General features: G+C 37.7%; 1 protein-coding gene across 11 annotated transcripts in view; it reads right to left on the bottom strand.

Annotated features, from left to right (window-relative positions):
* Window positions 1-19,930, bottom strand: part of mark2b (MAP/microtubule affinity-regulating kinase 2b) — a 54,707-nt gene that overhangs the window by 22,562 nt on the left and 12,215 nt on the right. For all 11 annotated transcript variants that reach the window (XM_041985391.1, XM_041985382.1, XM_041985385.1 and 8 more), the window contains exons 2-8: window positions 8,365-8,535; window positions 5,336-5,389; window positions 3,460-3,508; window positions 3,201-3,266; window positions 2,778-2,848; window positions 2,458-2,514; window positions 647-883 (exon numbers count right to left, since the gene is read on the bottom strand). In XM_041985391.1, coding sequence (XP_041841325.1) covers window positions 647-883; window positions 2,458-2,514; window positions 2,778-2,848; window positions 3,201-3,266; window positions 3,460-3,508; window positions 5,336-5,389; window positions 8,365-8,535 — 705 coding nt within the window. The remainder of the gene's footprint in view (window positions 1-646; window positions 884-2,457; window positions 2,515-2,777; window positions 2,849-3,200; window positions 3,267-3,459; window positions 3,509-5,335; window positions 5,390-8,364; window positions 8,536-19,930) is intronic.

Genomic DNA, 19,930 nt, shown 5'->3' with positions numbered 1-19,930 from the left:
AAGCTCTTAATAAGCTCCACAATGCAGTTTAATAAAACTGAGCTGAATAACATTAATAAGTCAGATTTAGACACAGATGGAAAAGTTTTTACTTGTTTGGATTTAAGTTAGTGCAGCTACAAACAAACAAATTTAGATTAATTAAATCTGAGGGTTGTGGAGCTTCTGTTAAAAAGCAAAACCAATAATGCAAGTCTTACACTGGTAAGATAAAACAACATAAATAATTAAATTTTTTTTTCCACAGTCATGCTTGTATCACATCATATTTCATGTCATATTACCCACCCAAGATGAGACTGCACTACCAGTGTGAGTCACATGAATACTAAGTGTAACAGGTGGTGGGAATGACTGTGCACGGCTACTTTACAGAAAACAAATTTATCGTGTTTAAAAGCCAAAATGCCAGGTATCTGTGCCTGTTTGGATACATCACCCAACTAAATGACTATTTTAAATCAAATACATTGTGTACTACAAATAGAAATTCACACAAACACACACACTGGAGTTCAATTTCTATATTTAGTGGGCCAGAGGGAACAGAAACTAGCATGACAAATACTACAACACCCACAGAATAAAGACATCTGCTTATATAATACACACGAACACACACAAAACAGCCTTTCTTCTTCCCAACCTTGAGGTTTTGTCCATCGAAGGGCAACGAGCCGCTGACCAGCGTATAGAGGATCACTCCCAGGCTCCACACATCCACCTCAGGCCCATCGTACTTCTTGCCCTGGAAGAGTTCTGGGGCTGCGTAGGGTGGGGAGCCACAGAAAGTGTCCAGCTTGTTCCCCAGAGTAAACTCATTACTGAAGCCAAAGTCTGCTATCTTGATGTTCATGTCTGCGTCCAGAAGCAGGTTCTCTGCCTGCAGATGGAGACCGTGTGGAGGAAGAAATGATAGAGGTAGAAAGACAGATTTATGTCGCACATAGCAGGAGGGTGTGGAAGGAAACAGAAACAAAATAAATACAGAAAAGAAAATATTAATATGCAAGGATAAGTTTTTTTAAGAATATTGCACCACACCCAAAAAACATAATTCAGATTTATTTTGGCTGATATGTGTGCTTTATTGTTGAATTTTCCTTTTCCCCACACAAAGATCTACAGAAACTTTAATAGCTGAAAGAGATTTTTTGTGGAAATGAGTTGGCAGATAACATACTGGGCCTTGTTAAGAGTTGTGTAACAACCTTGTTTTGAGAAAAAAATAACATGTATGGAAAGAAAATAAGGTAGAAAAATTAAAAAGTGCTTCCAGATTAATTAACTGAGTCTATTAGACAGCAGAAAATAGCAGTGAATTGTCCTATGTATGTGCACATGACTGTGTCTTTAATGCTAAAGTAAGCCAGTGAACAGGGAGACTGTGTGTTGCCTAGCAACCGGTGTACTCTCCTTTTCACTTGATCTGAATACTCTGCAGCTTTGGTGTGTTTGAGTGAGCAAGCACACTGAATCAAATGCTGACATCACCTCAAACCTCTGGTGAAAAGAAATGAATGAACACCTGCTTTTTATTACTTTCTTTTAACATCAATATTAGATTATATACTTAAATTTTTAAGTTAACAAGTACAGATCTGATACTCTACGCCATAGCAAATACAAACAGAAAATAGCATTAATCATAAAAGATAAAAAATAAAGAAAAAAGTTGTAAATTTTTTTTTATCTTTGGACTCCAATAGTCTTATTCTTAAATACACTCATCTTAATGTACTCTTGCAGAGTAGGATCAACATAAATTAAACCTGTTCTGGATTTCATATCCCATCCTTCAGATAGAGAGTGATTAGGATAATGTGCATGATGGTACGCATTAAAATGAAGAGAAATCCAGCAGTAGCCTTTTATTCCCATGCTGCCATTTTTGTAAATGACAGCAATTACCTGAAAAGACGAGTAGAAATTGCTTCACGACCTTCAATTTCAAAACCCCGAAAATTCTTATTGAAAAGCAAAAAAACAACCGTAGCCAGAAAAACCTGTGACGGCAGGTTCTTGTGAGGTTACTCTAACAGCAATCATGATAATGTCTACAGGTCTGCCTTCTGGCACAATAAGAGGATTTGCAACACTGCATAATATAATGAACCAAAGTGATCTGGAAGCTTAGATCTGTGTGTGCATGTTGTGAGTTTTGGCATGAGATACTGCGAACATACTAAGAGTCTAAAAAAGAGTGAAGGGGACCATAATGGTTATGTTAGGGTTAGCATGGATATACATGTGTGTATGTTAAAACTTAAGTATTAAAAGGGGACATTATATCATCTTCGTCATTAACCTCTGGGTCAGTTGCTTGTGGGGGCAGCATTTAATCTCACAAATTTAAAATCGTATGAAGATTAATGTGGGGTGACGGGAGCGGGAGCTTCCTCTGACACAGAATAAACTGTAATTCAATAATGTGTGTGTGTGTGTGTGTCCTCTCACCTTGAGGTCTCTATGTACTATACACTTCTGGTGGCAATACTGCACTGCTGACACAATCTGAAGAGGCACAACGTGAGAGAGAGGAGTGAAGAGGAGGAAATAAGGAAGGAAAAACTGATGTGGTGAAATAGACAATGAAGTAAAAGACACTGAAAACTCCTCGTTACAATTTTTTCATAAAACAACTAAGAGGAACTACCGGGAATTCAAGATTTAAGCTGCTATCTCAGCAGTTTATATTTTTAATGACCAAGTGTAAATCATTTAAAGCATATACAATGATAAGACAAATATCTGTGGAAAAAGAAATGTGCACACACCTGTCTGAATTTGGCTCGTGCTTCTTTCTCCTTCATCCTGCCATGAGCCACCAAGTAATCAAAGACCTCACCTGAAAGATTAAAGAAGGAAGAGGTGAGTGTTGGAATCCAATTCTTGCTTCCTTAAAGACAGAACGAGGGGTTAAGAGGACACTCTGTGTCCTTAACGCACAGAGAGCTCATACTATTTTTATTTTATTGATCTTTTCTCATTTTCTTAGCTTGACACAATATAAATAATAATTAATAATAATAATAATAATAATAATAATAATAAACTACCAGCTGCCCATATGTTTTATGGGTAAATTAATATCTGATCAGCCATTTTTAATTCAGATTACAAGATTTTTTTTCTTTTTCAATCTAAACTACAAAGAGCCAAGCTGCAGGGGCTGCGATTTTACAGGGACATGCACTTACCTCCACTAGCGTACTCCATTACCAGGTACAAAGTCTTCTCTGTCTCTATCACTTCAAAGAGCTTGACTGCAGGCAGAGGGAGAAAAGCAAAGAAAGAAGTAGAGGGGAAAATGAAGAGGATCAGGGAAGCAGGGGGGAAAGCAAGGCAAAAGGATGGTTGTCCAGGAACGGGAAAGTAAAAAGACCGATAAGAAGAGTATTTTAATCATTTTGGCCTGAGCACATGGTTTCTACAGACCAATGTTTCAGCATGACTCACCTATGTTGGGATGATTCAACATCTTCATAATTCTCACCTCCCGGAAGAGCTGAAAGGAGACGGACCATAATTATGCTACCAATTACTAGAGTGAACAGAGTTACATTGATGTTACACATGTTGCTACAACCATCTCATACACCATCTGAATTTGATTCTGATGGGACAACTCCACAAAAACTCTAGAATCAATATCTGCAGTGTCATCAGGACATTTAAAAAATGTACTTTTTTCTGTCCTGTGTTTATCACAGCATTTTTTTTAATTTATGGAAAACTGGCCCACGATAAAGTTTGAAAATGTGACATGACTTCACAGCTGAGAGTAGTTGTCACATGATGTTTAAATTGTTTTCATATACATTCACATTGTAATGCTGAAATGAATAGGTTAGCTATTACAGCTACAGAGTTCATGAATACATGAATCAGCAGATTTGTGTTGCACAAAATTGCCCAAAACCACAAAGTTTTAGTTCCTGTTCCTGTTTATGCGAAGGAAAGTCAAATTAAACAAAAATAAACATGGTTAGGGATGTCAAGTGAGCAGAGGTTTAAGAAACAGTTCATTCAACCCAACATCTGGTGCAGTTTAAGATTTTAGCTCCTATCATAGCTGAAGTCTCTATGAAACTATGAAACCATAGGGAGGACTCCACTTATTATAAATCTTACTTCCTCTGAGCTTGCAGTTAAGCTCAAACTAGGCTTAATGGATGCTTCTTGGATAGATTAACTCCTCAAACAGAAACACCTGCTGACCAAGACCAATAAAAGTTACATGCAGTGCAGAATGAAACACTCTTTCAAAGCACCAGCAGCACAGTCTGTGCTGTTCGCTTTGATACAAGTAATCCGTTCTTCAAAGACTTTTCATGTCCTTGAAAGCAGCATAAGTCACTTTCTCAAACATAAGTCCCTCATCAGTTTACACCTGAAACTAAGAGCAGAAAATCAAATATTTTAAATTCAGATTTAACTCAACCTATGAGCACCATCAAAATCTGGCTTTATTTGAAAAAGGCCAAAAGAGGCAAATGTGTCTTTATGACTTGTATCAATTTTTAATGTAGACAAACTTCATAATTTATATGGTTTAAAAACATCCATGAGCCACAATGCTAATGCTGCCATGTTCCTTCATTAATATTCAGATTTGTACCTTGTCCAGGCGCTGATCATAATCTCTGACACTAAAAAGTGAAAAGTTCACAGTCTTTTAGTCTTTTTGATATCCAGTAATCCATATTATCTTGGCCAGCTTTTTAAGATGTAGATCCAAAGGTGAAAATATTGAATTTTCGGCTGGAGTGTTATGGACGGAAAGAAAATAAGGCAAGTATTTAAACAAGCAGACATTGCTGGTTACATTAAAAAAAAACAACAACTCAACTTTAAGGCTTAGTTGAGTTTAACAAGTGTCTCCTGCAAAGTGTGCATGCATCCATACGTTCCATGTAAGTATGAGACCGTTCGTATTTCTGCAAAATGCTTTAGGGGAGTCAGTGTTTCTTCACTGTCTTTACGTCTGGTTGACCGTTTACGTGTCTGTTTTTGGACACAAGTGTGTATTCTACGCCTTGCGCTGTGGATGGATGAGTGTTTGGTGTGTATGTTCAGTGTGCAAGCATACGTGGTTAGACACTGCGCAAGTAAGTGGACAGACCCCACCCTGCCACGATCAAAAGAAGTAATTGCAGCTTGTTTCCCGTAATTAAAACTCTCTGAAAACTGGACCACTTCAGAAAGAGAGAGGAAGACACATGAGGCAGGAAGAATGACATGAAAATTGCTTCTGAGAAAGGGGATAAGAAGGAATGAAGTTTAAATTTTGTTCTAGTATATTTGTATACAAGACTGAGCTTAAGAGACCCACCTTTTGCAAACTGGAGGAGTTGAGCTGAGTTTTATCTATGATCTTTACAGCCACCTGAAAGGAGAACAAGAACTGATCATTACTCCTTGTTTCTTTATTACACTTGCTGCATTTAAATGCACAAAAGCCAAAATAACTACAAATACAGAAACACAGTGGTATAATTTTGGATAACTCTCTCACACACAGATTCACATATACACACTGCAACAGTACAATCTTACAGCATTAAGTCATAAACAGCTGGTGATGCTTGCATAATAGGACAGGACAGTAAGAAAAACACACAGTGGACTGAATAACAGTTTTTGCCCAAGTCATAATGATGTCTACAGTTCATAATCCAAAGCAAGAAAAAAGAAAGATAACAGAAAAAAAATACAGTTAAAAATGCAGAGAGGAGAGGGATTCAAAGTGAGATATTTAGAAAAAAAAAGGGATTAAACAGAACAAGAGAAAAGAGGACGTGAAGGCAGGAAAACAAAGAATCATCTCTTCACAAGGACACAGAACAGGGAGGTCTACTTCTCTCTCTCATTTCTGTCAACTAACTTCTTTCTTTCATTCCTCTTTCTGGTTGTGCTTGTCAGACTCTTTCATACCCTCTGACTCGCCCTTGTTTTCTTTCTCTCCGTGTGTGTTTGTGCATGTGTGCCAGCGAGTCACATGGAGTGTTATCAGGGTGTCAGGCACGGAGCTGTCACACATTGACAGAGCCCGCCCACAGGACTCTCTCTCACATGTAAAATCGACAGTTGACTTGGCCGGGCATCAGACAGAGCCCAGCATGGGCTCACTGGACATGGCTATTGCCTTAAAGGGACAGATCACCACGTTACATCACATCTGCAGTTCACTGTAAGCCGCAGACATTTAGGCTTCTCTATTCGGGCTGACAATGGTGATCTAATCTCCTGCAGTGGATGTACAGACTCCAAAGCAGAGCAAGACTTAAATTAGACCAAACCCACTCTGTACCACCGCAAGCTTTTCTTTTTTTAAGCAGTAAACAAGATTAACATTTGGAAATCAGCCAAGCATTACCGACATTCATACTGTTAAGCAGTTAAAGATAAACAAGTTTTCTTCTACTGTCTAAATGAGTGGTTTTTAAAAAGTTTGGGCCAAGACAGCAAAGATGAAATACGTTCTCTTCCTGAGATTTTTAAAAGAGCACCCATCATAACTTTGTTTCTGGACACCCCATAGTAAAAATAATAAATGTAAGGCTTGAAAAATGTCGAAAACTTTATAAGTAAGGAGAATAAAGTGGTTTTTAGTGGACTTGTTTTACTGGTAAAACAAAGCACCTACATGCCTAAAAATCAGCTTCTCTTGCAGAGATAATGCCCAAATCAGATTTTTACTAAGGTATAAGCAATAAATTGGCTGTTAATGCCTTAAAAAGCTAAAACATTAATTTTATAGATTAATCTCTTTGAATTAACACATTAATTTTAACAGCCCTAATAAAAGTCCCAAATTTATTTAAAAATTGTAGGCCTTTTTTTTTTTCTTTCTGGCACTGATCTGGTGACCACAGATCGATTAAATTATCTTGGGACCCCGTGGGGATTGGGGCTGGTCAAAGTCTTAAGGTTTTGTTGCTGACACTAAGTTCTCATGTCATATCAAAACACTTTGATGTTAGTTTGAAGTGGTCAAAATCTTAATCTGTGCTAATCTGTACGGATGTGCATCTTCACTGGTCTCTATTCTATTCTACAGTCATTTAGCAGACCCTTTTATCCAAATCGACTTACATCTGAGAGTAAGAACAACACAAGCAAGAATTCAAACAACATGGGACGTCATAATTAAGTGATAGTCAGACTGCTGTGAGTCCAGCTGGACCCAGGTGCTGTCATGTAGTGCTAGAGGCAGTGCATATAATTATTTTTTTAGATTTTTATAGTTTTTTGTAAGTCATTTTGTTTAAATACAAGATCACGATTTCATTGAACAATATCAACTTGGGCATAAGTGCACGCAGCTTATTCAGTACTTAGTTGAGCCAAAAAGCTGGACAAATTTTCTAACTCATTCTGTTGAGTAGAAGAGTTAAGCTACGAGCAGAAATACTCCTTAAACAACTGAGTCTTTAGCTTTCTTTTAAAAGTGGATAAGGACTCTGCGGATCGGACAGAGTTTGGTAGATCGTTCCACCACCGGGGGACAACAGTCTAGCCACTGATTTTGAACTATGTTGTGGTGGGAGTACTAGGTGTTTTTCGCTGGCAGAACTTAACTGTCGAGAGGGAGGGAGTGTAGCTCTGGATTATGGAGTGAAGGTAAACCGGAGCCGTTTAGGATATTGTCTTGTAAGCCAGAAGCAGAGCTTTGAATTTGATGCGTGCTGCAACTGGAAGCCAGTGAAGAGCGATTAGCTGCGGAGTGACATGAGCTCTTTTGGGCTGGAGAGCAAATCAGCAAGATCGAGCAACCAAGGCAACATGGTCAAAGGTCAGCTGGTTGTCTACCATGACACCAAGATTCCTGGTAGAAGACGTAGGCTCAAGTGTGATGGAGTCAAGCTGTACGCTTATCTGTAGCGGTAAGAAAGGATTGGCTGGACAGACAATAAGCTCAGTCTTGGACAGACATGTTTCCAGTGAAATACTGATGTATTTTTTTGTATGTTTGCTTAGTTTTATAAATTTAATAAGGTCTCAAAACAGATTCAGCCTCAGGTCTTTCTTGGAAGACAGATCCAAGAAGGCAGAGGCAGAATAGATACATTACATTACTTATAATCGATTTTTTGGTTGCTGCATCGAGCTGCAGAATCGTCCATGTCCGCATCACGATGCATCGTGGAAACAATTAAATTCAACACTACTGCTAATCTGTATTAAATTTTCTTGGTTTCTATTTTTAAATAAGTAAAATGGTTATCACCAGGTTTAACTGCAGTTTAAATGTTAAAAGCAAAGCATTTTTCCAGAGTTATTAAATTAGAGTTAAGAAAGGTGCAAGCTAAGGTTAAAGCTCTCACTTCGAAACTAGTAAATCCATGTGTTCATGCTCACCTCTTTTCCCGTGAGGATGTGTCGTGCCAATTTGACCTTGGCGAAGTTTCCTTTGCCGATGGTTTTCAGTAACCGATAGTTACCGATGTGTGGCGTCTCATCTGATGTGGTCGTGGCCACGGAATTCCGACATCGTGACATGCTGGATCGACCAGATGACGACTTCTGCTCCTGCAGAAAAACAAGAAATCATTTAAGTGTGATGAGCCATTGCGGAAAAATAAAAAATGATCCAGAAAAATCAGATGCAGCAAAAATGTTGCCACTCTATGCAATAAATAACCCATAACTGTGAAGAAAACCCTTATTTTGCAAAGAAAAGCTGAGTCACAGTAAAGCAACCACCCAGTCACAAAACAGAAAACTCAATTGCAGTTTGATTTCCATTTTTAACATAGAAGTACTGAAGATTTTTATCATTCAGAGAAGCGCTGAGCCGTTTGTTACATAGAACCCCAATCACAGCTCTGAATCTTCCAACCTAGATCTTACACCATCAGCAGAGGCATCTATTATACCATCCGTCCCTGGTAAGATGGGCAACAATTACACTAACTTAGCTTGGATGTAGCATCTGACTCAGAGCAAGAAGCAACTAAAAATAAAAAAAGGCCAAAATGTATGCATACTGGACAAGGTAGCTCCTCTATCTATGCTTTCAGTGTTGGTAACCGAGCCAAAATGATGCACTGCATCTACTTAAAAGTGGTTTAAGCTTAGCCAGCAACAATGGTTTTATCATTGGAGCATCAATATTCAGCTGCCCACTGGTACGTTATTTATATATTTTTTTAAACAAATCCAGAGTTATGTTATCCCCATGTACATTACATTCATTTAGTGACTTATAGTGGTCAGGCAGTAGTGTTAAAGATCTTGCATAAGGACCCAACTGGAAGGTCTTAGTATTCATCCCCTGGGGGAATCAAACTCTGGTGTCCCGCATGAGAGATGGATGCTCTGCCAAATGAGCTATCACACATTATGGAACTTTGACTTTTATTCAAACCACACAATTAATGTACATTTGTGATCATGGTTCTCCACAACACTGAGGAAAACAAACAAATACATTAATATTACAAGCATCTTTTATAATGGCCCAGGGTAAAATGAATTCAGTGTATCTTACAGGAGACACTAGGCCCTTCATGTCAAACCCACACTCTGAAAAAGAAAACAAAACCTTGCTGTGCTGGCAAGTTTTGCATGATTAGCAGCTGCGATTGGGTTTCAACTCTAGGAAAGGGTCACAGCAATTGTGTGTTTGTGTGTGTGTGTGTGTGATCTAAGTGGACAGGTGATGGGGATCAGGGTCAGAGGAGAGGACGACTGGCTCCAGGGCGACGAGACGCAAACACACACAGACCATGATACAGAGTGGTATATGCTGTAGGAAACACATAGGTGAGGGTACACAATAACATGATCACACTTCCCTGATTGAAATCTGTAACTGAGTGGATGAATTGTGCTGTGACCGTACCTTGTTCACCTAAGCAAAAAAGTTTAACTAAAGCTTCACTCAACGTCACCAAACGACCACAGTATTTTAATTTTTTTTAAATCAATATCTTATTCCACATTAGGTCATGGGAAACAAGGATCCTCATGATTACTTCACTTTGCGTTTCGTGTCCCAGATGGTATGATCTAATGTCTGCATCTCAACACCCCCCCAAGTATCCTCATGCTGACAGTGCAAACCTCCATAAAATGCAACATGCTAGATTAGGCTTTAACACAAGAGGGGGAATTGGGAATTAAAATGAATGACAGTTATCATTAAACCCAGAGGACAGGGGAAGGGCCTTATGTGGTCTTGCATGAGGGGCGCGGCAAATGATTTTTATTTTTGGAACATGTGGGAGAGTAAGGCAGACCAAACGTCCTATATGAGCACCATTTAAGACACTGAGAACCAATTGAACTTTTCAAAGTGGATTTCTGGTTCATCTGAGCTGTCATCATGAATGTTTATGTAATCTATCTCCCTCTGTCACCTCTGTTTTGCATTGATTTCACTGCAGTATTGCTGTCGCCAAATAGCAAGGGAGGGTCAAACTATGCCCTAAACTAAATATTTTGTATATATCAGTGGTTTCTATAAAGTTGCTTCTTGGTCTAAAAATATATTTAACAGCAGCTTACCCATATGTGATGATACTGTTTTTGGGGCTACACTCTTTTTTTGGTTTTTTGTTTTTTTCCTCCTGAAATGTTCTAGTTGTTCCCGAGTGGTGGCATGCGAGACCGCAAATTTCTGAAAGAATGTTTCCGCAGAGATTTTCCACCCGGGTCCATAGTAAAATATCCAGATCACATCATCAGCTGGTGAGACAATGCATGAACATGTCAGCAAATATTCCAGAGCATTTGTGGTTGCACCGTGTGTTTGTTCTGGTGAGTTTATCCTTTCTGCTGACCTGTATGCCGGTCTCTCCTTGCTCTGTTAGTGTAGATATGTAGAAATACATTTAGTATGCTGTCAAACTTCATAAGGAACTATTCCCAACTTTTAAAAAAGATTAAGCTGCAAATTCAAAAGCACAACTTCTGCATTATGTGGTATTCTGCATGCTCTAAACTAGGGCTGCAACTAATGACTATTCTGATGGTCGATTAGTCACCAACTATTAAAACGACTAGTCGACCAATCGGATTATGTCTCATGATTATTATATATGGATCTTTTTTTCACTTTCAGCTTTGAAATCTTGCATGAGGTTGTTAAGTAAGTCCGACGTGCCTCCTCTTTAAATGCTCGAGAATTGCAGACGTACTTCCGTGGTACACAAGGTCCGCTTTACAGATCTCACATGTATTTAATTTATTTTGTAAGTTTAACGTGAAGTTATCCCAGACTTTTAACGTTCTCCGCCGCGGTTTTCCTCCCTGGACCGCCACCATATTTTTCCCATGGCGGACTTTATTGCGCTTGTGCAACTCTCAGCAGAGATAGGATTAGAAGACGATGTCTCACTCTGTAGTTTTGTTTTTTTTTGTTTTTTGCCTACAATAGTCGACGGCTAAATTCGTTGTCGACTATTTTTATTGTCGACTATTGTCGACAACGTTGACTAATCGTTGCAGCCCTACTCTAAACCAGAGGTGTCCAAAGTCGGTCCTCGAAGGCCGAGTCAGGTGGTTTTGGAGCAGGGACACATCATAAACCTGCAGGATTGTGGCCCTTGAGGACCGGAGCCGGACACCCCTGCTCTAAACAGAAAGCTTCTCCAGAAAACATAAGGATGTGTTTGAGCGTACAATTAAATAAGGGCATTTCTCCTGTAAGTCCAGATTTGTGAAAACGCATTTAATATCAATTTAAATTTGGACCGCTTGATATGTTCGTAATTATTGGAGAACTACTAACTGGTAGAACTCCAAATAGTTAGGTTAATTTTAATATTTCTGCATTAATATCAAAACATTTTCAAATTCCCACTTCTCTAAGAACCAAGGAAGACAAGACCAGGTGACTAAGTACATTTAAGTTGGTACAATCATGCAACTGGTCAGTGATTTGACAATTTGAAATTAATCACCCATTTCAAGCAACGATTGGCTAATTTGATAACTTAGAAGTAAAAAAAAATAAATAAATAAAAAATGGCAAGGCTGTTTATCTCCTTCACTCACGTTTCTGTTGTTACATGGCTATATATACAGTATATGACACTTTTAATGGGAACAACCAGCAAGAAAACTATGAATCCACATCCCAATCCCTACTTTTCCACATCACATCTCCTCCAGTCTATACTGTTAGTTTTTCACTTTGCCTTTGAGTACAGCAGCTCCTGACAACTATAACCCCTTTAACTTTCTGGCATGATTGGATAGCGTGTCTTGTAAATAAGTTCTGAGAGACCATAAACTGACCCTTACAGTTCAGGCACGTTTCCTCTGAGCTCGCTCACTCTTGCAAGCTCTTTAGTCTTCCCTCGCTCTTCTCTCCTATCCCCTTTCATGTCTGACTATTTTTGTCTTCTGATTCTTCCTTCATTTTTGGCCAGCTGCAGGCAAAGCAAACCCTACACTGACATACACACTCACAGATATAAACACATAGACAAACACATACCCACTCCTCAGTTATAATTTTAGATGTGACAAGAGGACAATAACTGACATCATCGTTTGGTTCTCACATTACCCTCTGATGTTGAGTTTGACTCAGGAAAACTAACATGAAACTGCCAACATGCAGAGTTCAGTCAAGAATCTACTAACTTTTCTACACTCAGTTATAGCTGATTTGAAATGTTAGTAGAGATCATCAGTTGCCAGTTTAAAACTGGGTTGAACCAGCCCCTAAAATAAGGGCTGGTTTAACCAATTACCTACCTACCTACAACTGTGTCACATAATTAGTTAAATAAAGTGTCACATGTTATCAGTATATGATCACCTGTGCTAAGTCCACTTATCAAGAGCCACCAGCAAGTAAGCAACACAGGAACTCTGCAAACAGGTCAGGGACAAACTTATAGGCAAGTACAAATCATAGCTGGGTTGTAAAAACATAACCCAAACTTTGAAAAATCCAACAGATTATCATTAATCTATCAACACAAAATGACAGAATATGGCACCAGAAAAAACCTGCCGAAAGGGTTGTTGACCAAAACTCACAGAATGGGCAAGGAGGCAAGAAAGAGACTGATGGTAACCCTGGACAAGCTAGTAAGCACCACAGTGGATACTGGTGTATCTGAACATAGAACCAGTACCTTTGTGGCCTTATAAAAATGGCAAAGCCACAGATGTAGATGACAACTTGAACATGAGTTAAGCGTCCTATAAATTCTTTGTTTATCTTTAAGATGGGCAGCTGCCGATCCTAAATGTCTGAAAGTCTGGAATTAGATATAAAAACTCAGTGGAAAGCTGTTTACTGGAGCACTAGCAGCTTTCTAGTTGACTTTTCCGTGATGGCTTTGGCCTGCTAAGAGACTAAAGACGGAAAATAGCCTTGGCTATAATTTTGCATCTTTACACGTACATGTTCATTAATATGCATTGTTCCTTAGCAAATAAATACAAATACTTATGAAAAGTGAATAAAGACAGATTTGTCAGTTTTCTAAAATGACTGCCACTGAAAGAGCAACAAAGCAAAGCACTTTGTTTTGAACCTGACTGTATCGGCTACTGGATGTCAAGCACGCTACAGAGTGTGCAGGACTATTTTGTCTTTTGCCTACCGTGTGGAAAGACCATTAGTGAAGTGTTTACATCCTGCTCAACTAAGACCCCCCCCCCCATCAAACACACATGCACTGAAAAGATACTGACAAGATGTTTGCAGCTGAAAACCATTTACTGCCACATTGCAAACCAAGCATTTGCACATGATGGAAATGGACACACACACACACATGGCAGTAGAGTTAATCTAAGATAGAACTAGTTATGTTGACCCCGGCCTCATTATTACTGACTTTTGCTGATGTGTGTTCTGAGAAATATCAGATGCAAACATGATAATTACTTAGCAGAGATGGTAAACAAAATAGTGTAAGTGCTTCTATTAAGAGAAAGCTGAAACCAAAAACAAGGCTAGGCAAAGTTAAACAAAAAATGCTGCCCAATAAAGTAAGCTATCTTTTAAAAAATAAATAAATAAATAAAAAAATACTACTTTTGATAATGAACATGACTACATTTCCAAATCACATTTGATTATCAACTCCGAATCTTATTGGGATTCATTATTAAAACTGTTTTGCTTTTACCTTTTTGGGATAAGATCTTTAGACAAAATCAGTACAAAAATAAATAAATAATAACCGCTACTGTTTAACCTGCAAAAGATATTTGTATGTTCTTTCAATTGCAGAAATAGGAGCTATAAATAATTACACATAGCCATTAGGGTTGCAGTTCTCTACAATTAAAATATGGCAGCTTTTCTGCCAGCTTTAGCAGCCAACAGAACAATAGCTCACTGGTTTTGTGTTTTATTTTCATAGATCACAAACTGGTGATGTAATCAAATTTTTTTAAATGACTTCAAACAAATGAACCACTCTAACTCTAGACTAAAAGGCTGTTTATACCTGGTACTAAGATATGTCTGTGGTGATAGGACCACAAGTGAAAAGGTGCATCAGTTTACTCTTGATATCACAATGGATCTTCAGTTAATCACTTATCAGATGCGAATTATATGGGAATTAAGATGCATTTTAGGAAAACCTGCAACATGGGATATTTCATAATTTCATATTGTGATGACAGGATTTGCTATATATAGAGGAAAAAAATAAAGCTACAGTATAGCTGCAAACCAAATTTCTGAAGTTAAACTAAACGTTCACAGAGCATGTTTACAAATATATTATACTGTTATTTGTACTGGTTTTTCCAAAACTATAATTACAAAATAAAGCGTTAAAAATGTTAACGGGACAATCAACTCTTTATGCAGCTAAAATACATAAAAAAAACTCCTGTCCTTATGAAAAACACTGCCAAATAAAAGTAGTAATAAATTACTAAAAACAGTACATGATTATTAAAAAACTGAGTTCTCCATGGCAAGAAGGGAAGTTTAAATACACCAATAATGGTGATCTTTCAGTAATTAACGATCCTTCCACACAGCACTCTATTTTAAGACGCTTTCTTTTCTACAGTTATTGAATCTAATAAGATCTTCCCACAAAAACTAAAAAAGATTTTGGCTGTGGGATAAACACTGCCCTAATTAGAAGCCTATATGTGAAATATAAGAGTAAAAAATGAAACATGAATAAATAAATATAAAACTAGAAGTCCAGCCAAAGTCTGAGTTAGTTAAAAGGAGCTGCTGTAATACCAGCTGCATGTGACCTCAATAGAGACTATAAGCTTCCTTCATATGGCTCATTTAACATGTTCAGCTCAGGAAGCATGCTCTCTGTAACAAACCACTTATTGTAACTTGGTGGAAAGTGTAAATGCAGTCCCCCTTAACTACAGTTCACTAAATTAATCTTGTTTATCAATTAAGAATGCCCTAATTGGCGTGACTAGACTTTACAATGGGTGAGGCTGGAAAAAAGCAACTCTGAAGTCTTAAACTAAACTAAAAGTATTGCTCAATATCCTGATGCTCCGTTAGGTTCTTCATAACTTAAACCTTACAGTATCTGCGAAGGTAATAATAGGTAATAATAGATATTGTGCTTTTTATGTTGATGCTGGTTTGTATCTTTCAACCTTCTTTTTATTTACGTTCTTTAACCTCTCTTCTTCAAACTTCAAGTTAAATCTAAAGTCTCCTCTCCTTTAAAAGTATTTAGTGTTCACAATACAGCAGCAAAGTCCATCCGTCCAAGCAGCCGTTTGTTTTCTTGAAAACAAACTTTGCTTTCTAGAGAACCCATGTAAGCCGGCTTCTACGAATTCCATGGAAAATCCATGAGAGAATAACTCCAGAGCCACTATACGATGAAAAGGAAATTAAATGGACCATGAACATGCTACCATGTTTCCCAGAGATGTACATTTCAGCAAAGTAAGGAAATACGAGAAAGAAATTAGGTACTTCTAATACAGTCACACACTAGAACATCAAAAGAATGAAAGCATATCTGAAAAACCAAGGGAAATAAGGTGATTTTGTAAGTCCTTTTAAGTCTGTGGCCTGATTATTAATGCTTCTTTAATTTTAAATCGTGTTTCTCTTCTATCTACATTTAATTAAATTGTACAAAAATATAACCATATGCGCTCTCTATGTATAGAATATATACATAGCCTTAAAGCAAAGTAACAATTCCAACCTGACAAATCATTTCACTAATGAGAACAATATATTTATGAATATTTCACTCCATTCTATCTTTAACACACCTGGGCAGTAGTACTTATTTGTGCCTAATTCCACAAAAACTGCCATGTTTCCTTACAGGTTAATGTGCCTGTGCTGAACATAGTTACACATCACTTAGGGTAGAGACTTTTGCCACCTGACACCGAGGGTACATTTTTAAATTTCTGGATAAGAACATTAACCAATTGCTCTGATTGCAATGAAAATAGATTAAATCTGCTAGTCTGCCAGATTATAGCTCTGCAACTTTTCCATGCTGCTGTTTCATGAACGAGTTAAACTGACTAATGAATGCCTCCAAAAGCTCCCGCCACATCAGAATGCTGGATAATAGAGCACAGCACAACACTGGTAGGTAACATCCAATATACAGTAGAGGTAGCATAGACATAGTGGTAAAACATACTTGCTACCACACAAGGCCAAGTAAATTTGTAAGAGGCCCTTTACTTTGGCAAGGTGGTGTCACACTGGGTCTCAGTTTGCTGTTAAAGTAGTAAAGTGTGTTTGAGTGTGTGCATGTTCTCTTGAACTGGATTTCCCTAACTCCCTTGGTATGTGTATGTGCTTGTGTGAGTGAAATCAATTCAGAGCTCATGTTTGTACTGTTGCTCTCACAGTTGGGACATGCAGCATAGCACTTCCTTGTGTGCCCTTGCTCTGCTGCTATGCAACTCAGAGGGTGTGAGAGGAGTATGTTAGCTACCGGAGTAAACAGGCCTGTGTAGCGTTGGCAGGGTGGCTGGTGGATGCCTCACCTGGCCTACTAACTTTAAAACAAAGATTACCTCCGACAGTGCCAAAAAAATAAGGTGCCACATTGAGTGAGTTAAGCTATTCTTTACATCCTCATCAACTGATTTTAATGTCAGACTAATGTCAAGACCGACTGGGATATGAGTTTGTAATACCTTTGGTGAAATAACTTCCTGTTAAAATTTTTTTGGAGCAGTTTTGAAAGAATAATAAATGTATCCAGCCACCATACTTCTGTGTTTATTTAGAGACTACGTATGGTATATCCATAATGAGTAATCGACAATAACATGATTATCACATTTTCTTAAAAAAAAAAAAAAAAAAAAAAAAAAGCAGAAAAAGAATAAATCTGCTAAATTTCTAAGACACCTGCATTTTACCAAAAATAGTTTAAAGCCACTCCCTGTAAAACTTTTGACAAATAGATAGTTTAAATTGGTGGTATTGTCAATTAGGAGCCAACAAGTGACAACATAAGTTATTTGTGTCTGAAAAGAACAAAAATAATGCTCCTTTATGGCTGGAATAAAGCAAAGATGGTGTTTTTGATAAACAGTGGCACCGAAAACAAGATGAGTTGTAGTTGGTTTTGTGAGGACAGTACATAAGTAGTAGAATAAATAGCTGTAAATAGCAAAAAATAAAAAAACTGTAAATAGTTTCTGTTGTGTTTGTTTTAATATTTTTCCTCTGACAGCTAAGACTTGAGAGAATGATATGCAGATGAGAAAATGCTCGGCCACTTTTAATCTGCATTGTATTTCTACAAAGTCCCGTTAGGTAAATTTAAAAAAATGTTTTTGTTTTATAGGTTGGCCTGTATGGTACCATATCTATTGATATTTATTTTACATCATTTTAGCCTCATAATCTGACAACTGAGGCTGCCCTAAAAAAAATTAATTTTGCCTGTATGTTGACTGTGCTTAAAAGGGTTGAGGTTTTACATGTATTTTTACATAAAAAAAATAATAAAAAAACAGGTGGAACAAAAGTAGGAATAGAGTTAAGAGTTAGGGCTATTAAGTCATTTTAACTTAATTCTCAGACATATGATACTAAAGAAGGGAACAATCTACTATTAAATAGTTTTATTTTCTCAAAGATTTATTTATCCTTTCCTTGACCATAGAACAAATCCCAATTATTGATAGTCGATTGGCATCAACTGACTGAGCAGCAGAACTACGCTCATTATTGTTACATGCACAGCTGAGTCCAAACAGGCCAGTCAATTGGGCCACTGTCAGTGTCCTGGTAGAGATACATTGGAGGGTAATCGAGTTACTCAGCAAAGTATGTCCGACAATGTGGACTGTGTGAGAAAAGATTCTCCTACTTCCAACATTCTCTGTGGGAGATCATCGTGCATTTAAGTATAGCTGAATGCACTGCACAGACATCCTCTTCAGTTAGTGATTTTGTCAGGTGATGTAAGAAAATCTGAATTTTATTAGAAGCAGAGCTACAATCTTGCAATACTTTAAGCGACTGCAAGCTGATCAGTCCTCATAGGACTGCTTTTCAGTCTACTGCTGTCACATTTAGCATCCTGACAAAAAAAAAAAAAAAAAAAGAAAAAAAAAAAGAAAGCAGGAAAATGTGTGAATGAGACTACCTTGAATTAAAACACTGACTTTATGGTTTCTACTAATAGATGCAAAAGTGGGCGTATGCATTTACAAAGCACCTTGAACTGTTTGCATCCAGCGAGTAAACATGCAGGGGTGCCTTACCATCCAGCATGCTGTATCTGGGTGTGTTAAGATGGTCTTTGATAGCTTCAGTTTCGTACAGTTTCAGTTGGAAGCAACGTGTTTACACGTTTTTCAAAAGTCTGGTTTTCGTCTAACATATAACACCACACTTTTCCAGTGTTATGGAAATCTGTTTGCTTCCTGAAGCACCAACAAAAGTCTACACTCTCACCTGGATGACATCAAGCCTTTCAAATCACAGGTCTACAGTTGGCTGCCACACCTACCGCTCAGCTCAACTGGAAGGGCCTGTTTTACTCATTACGACAGTTTATCACCTACACACACCTTCACACACACCTTCAAATTTCACTGGACTGTTGGTTAAACACCTAGATGCACAAGCTCTCCCAGTATATATGACAATGAAAATGTAATTTTGATCAAATTAAACATCAGCTGCATGTATCAGTATGTCAGGAAACTGAAGTAAGACTGTGTGTTGAAGAGCAAATGTGATCATGGTGGAGTAAATTAGCTTCCGTGTGTGTCTGAAGTAAGTTCTCTGTTGCTAGGGCCCTGGTTAGCTTTGTCTTAGTTCATCTGCCCAGTTACAGGTCTGGTAAGGCAAGAAGCATGATTTATGGCTTCCTGGGTGTAAAAGCAAGGCGTATCTGTGTGAGATTTTTTTTTTTTTTTTTGCTACAGACTGCATAAAGATGACTCATTCAAGGTAATGACGACAGGCAAAAAGGTGAGCACCTGAATTTAAACTCACCAAAGTACATGCCAGTATATTCACACCATCAGTGATTTCTTCATGTGTATAGAATTTCAAGCACATAAATTTGTCTCTGCTCTGCTTTCACTCTCCAAGGTGTCAGGTGGCTAATTTAAAAAACAAACCCAGCTTTATTCTTATTTGCAAAACTATTTTCTTTTTCTTTGTTTTTGTGGTGCTCGCTTTTTTCTTTAATTTGATAGCTCACTGGTGCAGGTTACCAAGGTCAAAAGTGGAATACGCAAAACTATAACACTGAGAAAAAACAGAAGAAGAACTAAAGACTATAAACTAAACAAAAAGACTAACAAAATAGAAATTGATGACTGGATTGTTTATTACGTCACAGGTGGTAAAAGAGCTTTATTCTAACGCAGGATGGTTTCTCACAGCAGCAGGTGTTAATTATATTATAAATATATATGGATCTGCACCCAAACAGAGCAGAATTTTCTTTAATGCCATCAGCAACATGTGTTTTCTACTATTTTATGTGAAATTGGT

The sequence above is a fragment of the Melanotaenia boesemani genome, chromosome 5 (genome assembly GCF_017639745.1).
Source record: "Melanotaenia boesemani isolate fMelBoe1 chromosome 5, fMelBoe1.pri, whole genome shotgun sequence".
Taxonomy (NCBI): Eukaryota; Metazoa; Chordata; class Actinopteri; order Atheriniformes; family Melanotaeniidae; genus Melanotaenia; species Melanotaenia boesemani.
Note: the sequence above shows the minus strand (reverse complement) of the source record. Positions and strands in the feature narration are given on the sequence as shown.